This window comes from Dicentrarchus labrax, unplaced genomic scaffold (assembly GCF_905237075.1).
Source record: "Dicentrarchus labrax unplaced genomic scaffold, dlabrax2021, whole genome shotgun sequence".
Lineage (NCBI taxonomy): Eukaryota > Metazoa > Chordata > Actinopteri > Moronidae > Dicentrarchus > Dicentrarchus labrax.
In genome coordinates, this window is record NW_026136723.1 from 13,893,616 (window position 1) to 13,906,155 (window position 12,540).

Here is a 12,540-nt window from a genome sequence, read left to right on the forward strand (position 1 = left end):
TTTGGCACCCTTATTACCCAGTTACGTAAATGTCAGTCTAATATTATACAGAAATACTCATTGTTAATGCCAAGCTATTACAGCTATTACAACTACATGGTATTATTTAATTATTACTGCTTTATTATCAAACTACTACCCCACTATTACTATTTTATTACCAAGCTGTAATGTAGTAATGTAATAACAACAAAGGATGTTAATCTCAACAATTAAGATAGCAAGGTGTTGTGGCATAGGGTGAGAAATTAATAAAATGGCACGTGGTAAATGACAATGGCAGCTGCATGGACATAACCCTGTGCAGGTAGTATAGTGCATTGTAAAATGTGTTTTTTAGAATCCAATTAGAATTGTTTGTTTTTATTGAATTGAGTTTTGATCTGTTGTCTAACTAAATTCCTCCAAGTATTTTTTTAATGCTGTATTATATTGATTAGATTTCCACTGAGAGCTTCAGAGCTTTAGATTAATAAGAGAGGCCATTAAAAGCCTAGTTTGTGGTACACGGCAACAACCAGCTGTAAATTGAAAAAACGTGAAAAAAGGTTTAATCACAAAATGTTGTGATCATTGTGTCATAAGCCTAGGAGGCTTTTTCTACTAGTATAACTCTGTGCTTTACAATATGATATTGTTTTTTGTTTAGTTTTTTTTTACCTTAGACTGAAGAAAAACATAGATGTGTTGTAGCAATTTTGTTACAATACCCTTAAGTCTCTAGATGGATTTGGTCTTAACACTTGCAACCATCTTGGCTTTTTTTGAAGCCACATAATACAAATTTGGGCACAGGGGAAGCCATCTAAGATGAACAAGAAGCAGTCAACACAGCTGATGTGATTGGCCAAGGAACCTGTCAATTAGTCCAAAAACATTCCTTAACAGAGCTCTCAAGAAATTAAACAATGAGTCACACAATTTCCAGAGACACACACAAGAAAATGTGAAATTAATTTCCTATTAAGTGTTGTGGAAGAAAAATTATTTGTAAGGGACTTACTTGTTTAGCAGTCATTAACAGAATTACAGCCTATGGTGCATCCATAAGTGTTTTTATAATTATAGCATTACTAGACAGTGGTTAGATAAGTTTGACATAGTCTGTCATCAAAGTCATTTCTTTCAAGAAATGATAGTAATAATTCAATCAATGGGACAGAATAAGATGAGAGTTGTCACGCTGTCACACTGAGCTGGATGCATATATAAAAAGCTGCATAGTGCTGTATAAGTTACTGTTAAGCACTTGCAGAACCTGGATTTTCATCACTTCCTTCTGCAAAGTGAGACAGATACAATCAAAGAGCACTTAAAATACAAAGAAAATTAATTTCCCTCTTAGCTCACCTCCAGAGTGGGTAAATGAATGAACATCCCATCTGTTTTATGCCATGAGTGCAGAAACATCCTCTTAGATATTTGTTTGTGTCCTGTTGAGATGATATCAGGAGTGTTTAAATTGAGTATATCTTTTCATATACATTAGAGAGTAACAAATAGATGAAGGAAATAATAAATATTTCTCTTTTGGTTCTCTCTCTGTAGGTCAGCTGTAAGGTGTTGCAATTTTTCCACATGTACATGCTGGGCTGCAATTATTTCTGGATGCTCTGTGAAGGCATTTACCTGCACACACTCATTGTGGTGGCTGTATTTGCAGAGGAGCAACATCTGCATTGGTACTACCTCCTGGGCTGGGGTGAGTCTGTTTGCACTTAATCAAAACACTATTTGTTGTGTTTCTTCTATTTGTGTGTTTATTCTATAGGGAATCTTTACAGACTAATTTATTTTCATTACCTTATTAGACTCAATCATGGCTCAAAAACTCAATGAAAAGTAATTCAGCAAGCCACAATTTACTCCGATCCACCCAATCCTCCTACAATATGTCAGCCTGGACATACTGACAGCTTTATTGGCCCTCCTGTCGCTTAGTGCTTAGTGCAATCCTGTTTTTCACCAAACAGGAATAATGGGTGCAGTAGGCGATGGAACTAAATGGATAGTCATTGTTAAAACTGGGAGGATAACCTTGAGGCCCATTTTTGCCGCGTGTGTGTGTGTGGATGGAAGGCAGCCAGTAAGTCAGGTCCATCTGTGGCCGATATGCTGCAGGGCCTCAGTGGTGTTCGAAAATGGAGTGTACATGGATTCATATGTTTATAACCAGGCGTAAAGTAGATAAAAACCTGAGCCCAGCCTCTAGTGGTTTCTTTATAGGCATTCATCATGTGGTGTTGTTTTTAATGCTGGGGTAATGAAATTACAATAAGAAAGTTTGCACAAATGAGGATGTCAAAGTTGATCCACTGTGTTTCAGCCTCTCTGAGAATGTATATAATATTAGTGAAGAAATCATTTATTTGATGAGGAAGTCCAAGACCAGCAAAACAACTGACCAAGCTAACCACACTTTTTACTGTTACATAAATGACAAATGAATTTCACCAAATTCACTCAAGACCTCATATGGCCGCTATCCTTTTCCTGTCCAAGGCTTTCCTCTAGTGCCTGCATCCATCCACGCCGTGGCAAGGAAAAAGTATTTCGATGACAAGTGAGTAATGTTCCAGAAACTTCTGCAAATAAACAGGAGATGTTTACATATGTGCTCGTCTGTGTGTGGCAGAGAGTGTGCAGATGCACGTGCATGTTTTTGTATATGTGTGTGCATGTGTATTTTGGGCAGCAGACAGCACTGACTGATATGTTTTTCCCTCTGTAGCTGTTGGATTAGTGTGGAAACCAATCTGCTCTACACAGTCCATGGTCCTATAGTGGCAGCACTTCTTGTAAGTCTTCTAATACACTGTTTTAGCACAATATAAGAGAAATAAATGAATCTCAAAGTGAAAAATCTGTGTATTGGTTTGTTCTTTTGGTAGTAGTTTTAGTTATTAAAAAATAAAAGATAAGAAAAATTTGCTTTTTTTCTCATTTTTTTACTTTCCGCAGGTAAACCTCTTCTTCTTACTTAATATTATAAGAGTGTTGGTCACCAAGTTGAGAGACACACACCGGGCAGAGTCCAACATGTACATGAAAGCAGTGAGAGCCACCCTGATCCTGGTGCCCCTGCTAGGAATACAGTTTGTCATAATCCCCTGGAGGCCAGAGAACCGGCTAGCTGGGGAGGTCTACGAGTACATCATGCACATACTTATGCACTACCAGGTAAGGCACTGAGCAGACACCAAGGCATTGCATTAATCAGAATTCCCATGAAAGTACCCGGTGGGAGCTAAGTTCAAAGATAATCAACTGTGAATTAAAAAGCAAAAATGTGCTGCTTTACTGGCACTGTGGGTTGAGGGATTTTGCACATGTGCTCATTGATGGAATAAAAAATAATCTTTAAGCATTGTAATCAATGTACCTTTACTGAAAGTTATATTTAAACTCTGAACTTGAACCTGCACTTGGGTTCCACCAGCTTGAGATTTAGACATTTGACTTGCTTGAATTTCCACCCAATAAAACCATGTGATGATTTATTTATATGATTCACTGTTGATTTACTCTATAAAGAACCAGTTAGCCACTCCATTAACTTTAGTTAGGTGCTAAATTAAATAACAAGCAAGCAGGCTGTGAAATTTCTAGGTAGGCAGTCAGTTAATTCACTTACCAGATAAGGATTACATTGCTCCAACAGAGCTGCTAGAAAGTAATACATATTGATTTAATTCCATTACTTTTGTTAAATAAAACTTGTTTTGTTTTTTAAGGGATTATTGGTGGCAACAATATTCTGCTTCTTCAATGGAGAGGTAAGCACTGTTCATGTATTTACTCATATTAGCAGTTTGGCTTCCCTACATTGTGCTGCTGCTACACAATATTGTGTAAAGTTAAAGGAAGAGTTTGACCCAGTGCCAGGACACAGTTAGCTTAGCTTAGCCTAAGGAAAACAGCTGGCCTCTTTTTGTCCATAGGTAGAAATTTCTACCACCACCTCTAAAGCTCACTAATTAGCAAGTTATATTTTTTCTTTAATTAGCTGGTAGGCGGATTTTGTTAAAGGACCCATGTGTAAGATTTAGTGGCATCTAGCGGTTAAGTTTCAGATTGCAACTAACTGAACATTGCTGGAGTCTGTATTTGACAACCTGGGAATGAGCTGTGAAGTGTGGGAGAAACTACAGTGGCTGCAAAACACACAAAAACCCCAAATGGCCCTGTCTATAGCCAGTGTTTGGTTTGTCCATTCTGGGCTACTATAGAAAAATTGCGGTTTAATATGGCGGACTCCATGAAAGGGCAACCTGCAGCGTCTGTAGATAAAAACTGCTCATTCTAAAGTAATGAAAACACAACGATCCCTTTATTCAGGTGATATTTTGGATAAAGCCTGGTTAGCTGTTTCCCCCTGTTTCTAGTCTTCACGCTAAACTAAGCTGAGCTAACCATCTCCTGGCTCTAGCTTTATAATAACTAACTCTCAGCAATAAAGTGATTCCCAAAATGTCGAACTATTACTTTAAAAATGTTGTATCCTGTAAAGGTTCCATTTTTGGTGACATGTCAGACAAAATAACGCTGTAGAGTTGAAGGAGCAATTACCCTTTCATAAAGGTCAACCTGCACATGTTACTCTGTAAGATGTTCAGTCATGGAGCAATAAAACCACTCATTGCTTATGACATTAAGTATGAGACATCAGACTCCATCAGGCAAAACATTTTCATATTATGTTTTTCCAGGTTAGATATCTGGCATCTTACATCTGAAGCTGATAGCACATCAAGAAGTGACCCGAACATAGACTCAGTTGGATTTTGCCATTGAATACTTGAGTAAAATAGTTGTTACTTTACAGAGATGCTACATCTGTCATTAGTCCAATTGTAACAGGTTATAAAGCATTGTGCTGCTGTCTCATCTGAGACCAACGTTGTGCTGCGGCTGTAAAAGCTGAAGGGTCACGTCAGGTGAAGAGTAAGACACAGTTTATAAATGACTGTGTGGTTTCCAAGCCCAGCTGGAAATTGACTCTCCTTTCAAGTCGTACCGTCAGCCTTTCTGAGTCTGTCTGCAGCTGTCGGACTGCGAGCATCCTTAACTTGGTTCAAACACTTCTCCAAACGAATGGGCTTGATTTCCATTAAAACCCAGATCTAGGATTAATGGCTCCGCAGACCCATTGTGTGACAGATGCTCTCAAGCTCACATTTGTGCAGTGTGTGCTGTAAGGTATTAGTCATTTTAAGCAGCTCCATGGTGGTGTGAATACCACAGACAGATCAGATTACAGACAACTATTTGTGTTTTAAACAAATATGCTTTTGTAATATTTCCATTTGAATTAACAACAAACAAAACTTGTGCAGTGAAATTCTCTTTTTTGTATGACAAGACAACAGTGTCTGGCACAGAGGAACCAGCCACCTATTGTGGAGGTTTGTGAATTCAGCCTGGAAAATGGGTCAGGTATTAGCTCATACATCAGTTCATTCAGTATCGTCTTATGATGCAAACAATATGGACTATAAACAATGTGTAGAACATATGCAAATATAAAGGACAACCCCAGTTTATGGGTGATATAGGGTCAACTCACACACACAAACTATCACAAAGGAAGCAGTGGCGGAACTAGACTTTTATACAAGGGGTGGCCAGAGGGTGGTCAAGGCTTTATGAGGGGGGCCATATACTAGGCCTAATAAAGGAAAATCCTGAGATACCGCCAGTCGGATTCGAATCCGAAACAAACACCCTTGGGAAAAGTCGGTGTCTTGGCAAAACAAAGAGAAGGCTACACATCACAGACACTAGACGCAAGACTCAGCTCAAGGATCAAATAAAGACGCCATTGGTATGAGAATTAATGAACGACTTGCCTGGCTAGTTTCATGTTGGGAGCTGCCCGGGCTGCTGATATCTGGGCTGGGGTTTGTCTGTGCCTGATATGTTTTTTTTAGCAAAAAAGTTGGAAACATCTCCCTTCCTTTCCATTATTATCTGTTTATTTTGCCTTCTCTGTTTGCGTTTAAAAATCTCACTGTGACATGCAGTGACCTGTCAGTCAACTGGGGTGGCATCCAGGGTGTCCAATCAGGTTCCAGGGGTGGCGAGTGCTACCCCGGCCACCCCTCTAGCTCCGCCCCTGAAAGGAAGGAGGGGGGTTTGTTTGCCTCACCCACATAATGACCGATTCTGCTCCCTTAATCAGGACACGGGTTTCTGGGGCTGGTTTCAATTCTGTTTTTTGATTTCAAGGCCAAACTGCACAGACCTGCCTTGTTTCTTCAATGGCCCCATTGTGAAGTTAGGTCACTGAGACAAACAGCTTTCATGCTGTATTTGTGACATCAAGCAAGACGTTCTACATGGAAGCTGTAATCCCCGGCTGCTCTTTTGTCTCATTATAACAATTAGTGTCATAATTTAAATAATTAGATCATTGTGGGTTAATATGCCCACTGTAATAATGGTATTATTAGGGTGTTACAGAATAAAATGATTAACATTGCACAGCTTGTAGCTCCTGTTTCTGTTTTTAGGAAACTCAGTTCACAGTCAACCAACTGTGTGTGATTTTAGTATATTTGGGGTTGGATGTTGGTTGGACAAAAGAAGCTATTTCAAGGTGTGACCTTAGGCTCTACATAATGATTTTTCAACATTTAATTACATTTTATAGACAAAACAAATAGCAAACTAACCCTAAAGCATTACATCCATCCAAAAACAACATGCTAGATACTAGGCAGGGCCAGATTTAACGCTATGGGCCCTAACTAAGAACCTCGGCCCCCCCTCCCACCCTTTTCCACCACCAACACACACACATACACTTTCCCCCCAACCGTTTTTTCCCAGAAACTGATATTTCTGCACTAGAATACTACCCTGTCCCAGGTTTGCTGTGTGTGTTTTATTAAAAATGAATTTGTCACAGAAACACATGAAACAGGAACACACGATTTGGTAAAAATGTGGAAGTCACCTTACAGCCTTTACAATTTCAGTTTTTAAATGTGCTTTAATGGTGCATATTACCAAACAGAATAATTGCAACACAGCTGCAGGTGAAGAACATGTCACTGCTAAAAAGATGCTGGATATTACTCATTTCCATCTGAAATGTTTTACTGTTCAGATTGATTTGAGAATAGAAGGCGGAAGTGTAATACATTTAAATGTGGTAATACTGTTTATTTTAACATTTGGCTATGAATAGTGCATCCTGAAGTGACATTTCTTTTGTTGTTAAATGCTCAGCAGGCAGCCGTGAGAATTTCCATTCCTTTTGTTCAGCTTTATTGTTAATGTGGTTGAACTGAGGGAGGGAGTGTAAAATTTGGAACATTGAGTCCTCTAGGCATTTAGGCCTCTGGATAGTAAAAAGTGTTTGTTGTTGTCATTCTGAAGTTTAATAAACTTCTGAAAAGGTAACCATTTTACAGTAAAATTGTAAGTGTGAGCGTTTTGCAGTTTGTCCCACTTGTAAGACATTTCTGATTTAGAAGTTTGAAGTTGGGAGTTTTATTTAATAGCTGATTAGAACATCATAACCACTGATCATATTGAGGAATAAATAGAGGGATTATGAAGGGTGACGTACACTAAAGCTTTGTAAATGTACTCACAAAGAATGTGTGATCACATTCCTCAAACTAGAGACTGCAGTTACACCCTATGAGCACTTGTTGAGTGCTTGTCGAGAGGGGAGAAGTTATATCTAATTACATGATGACGTCTTTCTTCCATTTAATAATGTGATGATCTGGCCACATGCACAATTTGGCTGCATTTCAAGAAATGTGACTTTGGTGTTTACATTTCCTAACTAGCATCTGTTAATGGGATTGAAATTTGAGTGATCCACATATGCTGCAGCAATTACGCTTGCATTAAATCATTACAATGTTTAAGATTCGGACCATAATAATGAACCATCTCTCTAACCCGACCTGTTTGTGTGTCATCCAGGTGCAGGCAGCTCTAAAGAGACAGTGGATGCAGTACAAAACCCAGTGGGGTCAGAGACGAAAGGACCACTGTTCAATGCGCTCCACGTCCTACACAGCAACCTCCATCACCGAGGTGCCCGCCTTCATGTACCACCATGACTGTAACAGCGAACATTTGAACGGGCGCCACACGGAGGACTCTGAACTGGTGGCACTGAAATCAGGAGAAACGTACGCTTGAGCCACAGAGTCACAACGGAGGTAGAGAGTGTAGCGGTGGGAACAGCTGAAGAAGAGCAACAGAGCAATGGAGATGTACAGTAAGAAATGAAAATGATTCCAGTTTGCCCGCCATTTCTCAGTGATTAAATATCAGCCCAGGACGACAATACTGGTCAGGAAATAAAGAGCTCATTGGGACGGAGACGGACTAGCTGACATTTTACTTTACATTGCTGTTGCGGCTGCTTTTAGATTGATGTCAAGAACTTGTGGCATGAGACAAGAGCTGCTTTTTGACATGTGCCACTTCCTAAAGCTGCTAAACTGTGAGTGTGCTCACAGCGATGGAGACAGTGTGGAGACAAAAATAACTGTGACTGTGATGACAGTGAGGGTGCCGATGTTTCCTGTTTTGAAATGATGCTGCTGAATGTGACAGTGATGGTAATATGGGTTCTGATCGACATGAGGCAGAGGTCAATAATGATTTTGATGGTGTCATGATGATGATGATTCTTAAGGTGAAGTAGAAGAACCACTCCTTCCTAACCTCACCTATACCAAAGGGTACTGTATGTTGGTCACAGCTATGAAGGGGTGTCCAAACCGACACACACACACACACACACACACGCCATCAAACTTCACAAACCTGATCGTATGTGCCATGATAGAGGTCGAATTTCAACAGAACCTCTGTGCTTGAAGCTCTGGAATTGTGTACATAATGTTTAATTTGGAAAAAAAAATGATGTTCAGATGTTTTAAAAGGATTTTATTTTTGTTTTCTATTAATATTTTATTCTTGCCAATTCCTAAGTACGTGCTAAGTGTGTCCTGTGATGCTGCACTCCTGACTGCTTTGTTGTTTTGCAGTTGCTGTATTTGTGCTGATGCCGAACATCACAGGGCTGAGAAGCAAAAAGAAGAAGCTAAATGCACAAATGAATATATGAATAAAAAACTTTATTTTAAGGTTATTTAACAGCCACAAGAGTTGTTTCACTGTGTATGATTCAAATATGCTATCAGTTGTGCCAATGATTCTGACAAACGAGCAGCTTCTGTGTTGAAGCTGCACTGTCTGATTTTATTCACAATTATACTTTATCATGCTCATGATGCCTTTAATCTATGATATTCTGTCCTCCATACATATTTATTCATGAATTTTGTAGCATTTTTTTTATGAATGAACATCCAGGGCAAAGCAAAGTCTCGCTAAAGATGAAATGATGAGAATCCATACTGTCTGCACATTAAAATCTTAAAGCCTTGATCACAATCTTGCACAGACAAAGAATAATCTACTCTTTATCTTAAATGTATTCATATTACTCTTCATTTTATTGTTGCTTTGTCATAACTGTGCCATATGATTGTGTAGGATGAAAGTTAAGAGTATTGATGGCCATAGTGCATTTAATTATGAGTACCATCAAAAAGACCACCCCGAATTTTGCTTTGTGTCCGTATCCAAAATTTTAAAAATCTGGTTTGTTAAAACTTGGATAAATTGTGAAAGTTACTTAGAAGGCTAATACGCTTCTAAATTGCATTTCTGATAACAGACATTTAAATTCAGCTAGGGAAAAACATTAATTATTCTAGAGCCAGTGGCCAATAAAGCCTCTAGGTGGCTCAGACTGCTGTGATATGTTTGTTGACCCCTTTACAGAAAATTACCACTCTCTGTTTACATAACAGAGAAAAAGTTCAGAGAACCAAAATGTTTGTAAAAGACACAAAGAAGGAGCATCTTTAAGGATAAGTCTGGGGATATATATTATTTATTTATTGGTAACAATTCTCATGAAAAGACTAAACCAACAATGCATTAGACCATCTCTCAATACTGTTCTACACTGTCTGTGGCACTCAGCTAAAAGCCCATCATTTCCTACAGTAATGAAGATGTCTTGAAGAGCCTTTAAAAATGAGTAAAACTATATATAGTTTAAATTTTTCAAATATGACTTTTTTAAAACAGCGGAGCACTGCAGTTTTTGGGAAATGTTAACTAAGTAGTGTTGTTGGGGACTGTTTTTAGCCATGCATTAATACATGTTTGATGCTCCAGTGAGTACAAGCAGCATGGATGGGGTATGTGGGATTTACTCAAAACCAACTACAGTCCCAGTGTTCATGGTAATGAAGGTAAACCGGTGCAGCAGTGTGACTCACTGGTGTGGTTTTAATAGTTTTATGGAGAACAATGGATCACAGAGGGATAAAGTATATCCTTGACACACAGAAACAATATCATAGCAATTCGTTGTCGGTTTATAAAGACAAAAATCTTTTTCTGTCTACATGGGTGCCACTGTGTTCATGTATCTGTTGGATTTTATGTCACCATATATTTGATAGAATAATTTTTAGGTTTTCTTGTCAACTGGAATAACTCTTACCAAGATTTGTGTGAGACATATGAGATATTTGTGGGTACAGTTTGAAATGTATATTTCCATGGACCTATAGTGAAGCAAAGACAAGATTTGCACATTTAGGCACACAGAATAAGGCTAGTTGATCTTTATAGTATGTTGGAAAAAACAAGTTTGCTTTGGGATATTTGGCTTATTAATTAACATTAATATAAAATCCAAGATAAATGATTAAGAAAATCAAAGATAAATTGTTAACGTGATTTCTGCAACAGCAATATAACCAGATAAATAGGACCCTACCAAAAGGTCGCCTTCGTGGAGGTTTATCTGGGAGGAGATTTAAACACTCACCACTGTGAGCTAATAACATTAAATTGGTCTAATTGCCAAATTAAATAATATCAATCAAGTAATCAAAGTCAAGGATGCAGCTCTTCAGTAGCTGTAAAGGTGCAGTTTAGCTAACATTCCTTTCCATTCTTGAATAAAACTGACATTTGGACCTGTTGCAATATTTCAATGCCTTTTGTTGCTCATCGGGTATAAGGAAGGAAGGAAAGAAGGGAGAGTGACAATCACTATGAGAGAAAGACATCATGATGACAGAGCAGGTTTTATGCTACACATGTTCTTGTGTGTAATTTTAAAGTATGTTATTTATTTGAGTATATAATTCATCTTCCTCTTCGTCTTTATAACGGTGATTTGTCTTGGATGGTGCACACTGTAAGACATAGTATTAATCTTTTGGGTTTGGGGAAGACAGATTCTGTATATTTTGTATGTCCATGCCCATGTAAATACGAGCTGACACTGTGTACATTATAGATTTTTGCACTGTGAAATACTCTGACAGCTATTTTTGTTACGTTCCTGTCATTCATTTTGGCTTGTGTTTGTCTCTTTTTCCCCCTCGGCTCAGACTGGCATCATCTCAAAGCTGATAAAGAAAAAATTGCATTTTATAAAAGCCAAAACTGATTGTTGTTTTTTTTTTAAAAACCTATTTAGCACAAGAATACAGACATAAAAGATTCTTTGGTGTTCTTTATTTCCTGAGCAAGTAGCAATCAGAGAAACAAGCTGCAACACGTTGTTTTGGAGTCAAAAAGTTCTTTTTTCAAATGATTTAATGAGATTATGGACTCCAAAGGGAAAAGGGAAATTTGCTCTTTTTCCAACCACACCTGTACAAACTTAGTTTCAAGCATTTCTGCAACATTCTCTGATGATTCGCAGGCATTTTCCTCGTCAACACAAGTCTTGTCAATGTTTTAGGGTTGAGAGATTTTGTATAATGAGTGAGCATGGAAAACAAAGGAAGTCTTACTACATTTGGTGTCTTTGTGATCCTTCGGGCTTGGCAGTGTCATACAGCCCCTTTTTTATGCCAAAGGTTCAGCTCAAATCACATACCAGCACCTGATGTGTGGAGCAGTAAAGAATCGACTGACACAACTCGTCTCCAAGATGGACGGCGGCTCACGCACTACTACAAATTAAGGTTGTTATCGCGCTAACAAGGCTGAGTGCTCCTCTTTATGTTAATATTTTGCAGCCTTTCTATAGGCAGATACTGTATAATATGCAATTTCAGGCTCTGCTGAATCCTAATGGTACAGCCAAGAGAAGAAGACGTACTGTCACCCTGCATATGATGATGAAGTAAGACGTGTATAGAGCCGTCTCGTTATTCTTCTGATGAATATTTTCCCCTGCCAACATAATACCAAATTCATCAAAAGGAATCTTTAAACGAAAATATGTCAATGCAAAGTCTGAAACTGTATCCAAACTGCATTGCATATAAAGGTAGAGATGGAGGAGTTATGCAATAATGAAGACACAATGAGGGGGAAATCATCATAATTGTCATAGCCCCCCTTGTTTCTTCAGTAGATTTAATGGAACAATAAAGCAGAAAGTTAGAGGAAGAAGCCGTAAATTACTTCAAACAGCTTCCATCTTGGGAGCATGTTGGCCTGGGAAACTTCAGGAAAATG

General features: G+C 38.4%; 1 protein-coding gene across 3 annotated transcripts in view; it reads left to right on the plus strand.

Annotated features, from left to right (window-relative positions):
* Positions 1 to 11,573, plus strand: part of calcr (calcitonin receptor) — a 63,579-nt gene extending 52,006 nt beyond the window's left edge. For all 3 annotated transcript variants that reach the window (XM_051389846.1, XM_051389844.1, XM_051389845.1), the window contains 6 exons: positions 1,549 to 1,702; positions 2,503 to 2,563; positions 2,732 to 2,798; positions 2,962 to 3,180; positions 3,735 to 3,776; positions 7,945 to 11,573. In XM_051389846.1, the coding sequence (XP_051245806.1) occupies positions 1,549 to 1,702; positions 2,503 to 2,563; positions 2,732 to 2,798; positions 2,962 to 3,180; positions 3,735 to 3,776; positions 7,945 to 8,166 (765 nt within the window). In that variant the 3' untranslated portion in view covers positions 8,167 to 11,573. The remainder of the gene's footprint in view (positions 1 to 1,548; positions 1,703 to 2,502; positions 2,564 to 2,731; positions 2,799 to 2,961; positions 3,181 to 3,734; positions 3,777 to 7,944) is intronic.
* The last annotated feature ends 967 nt before the right edge of the window (positions 11,574 to 12,540 follow it).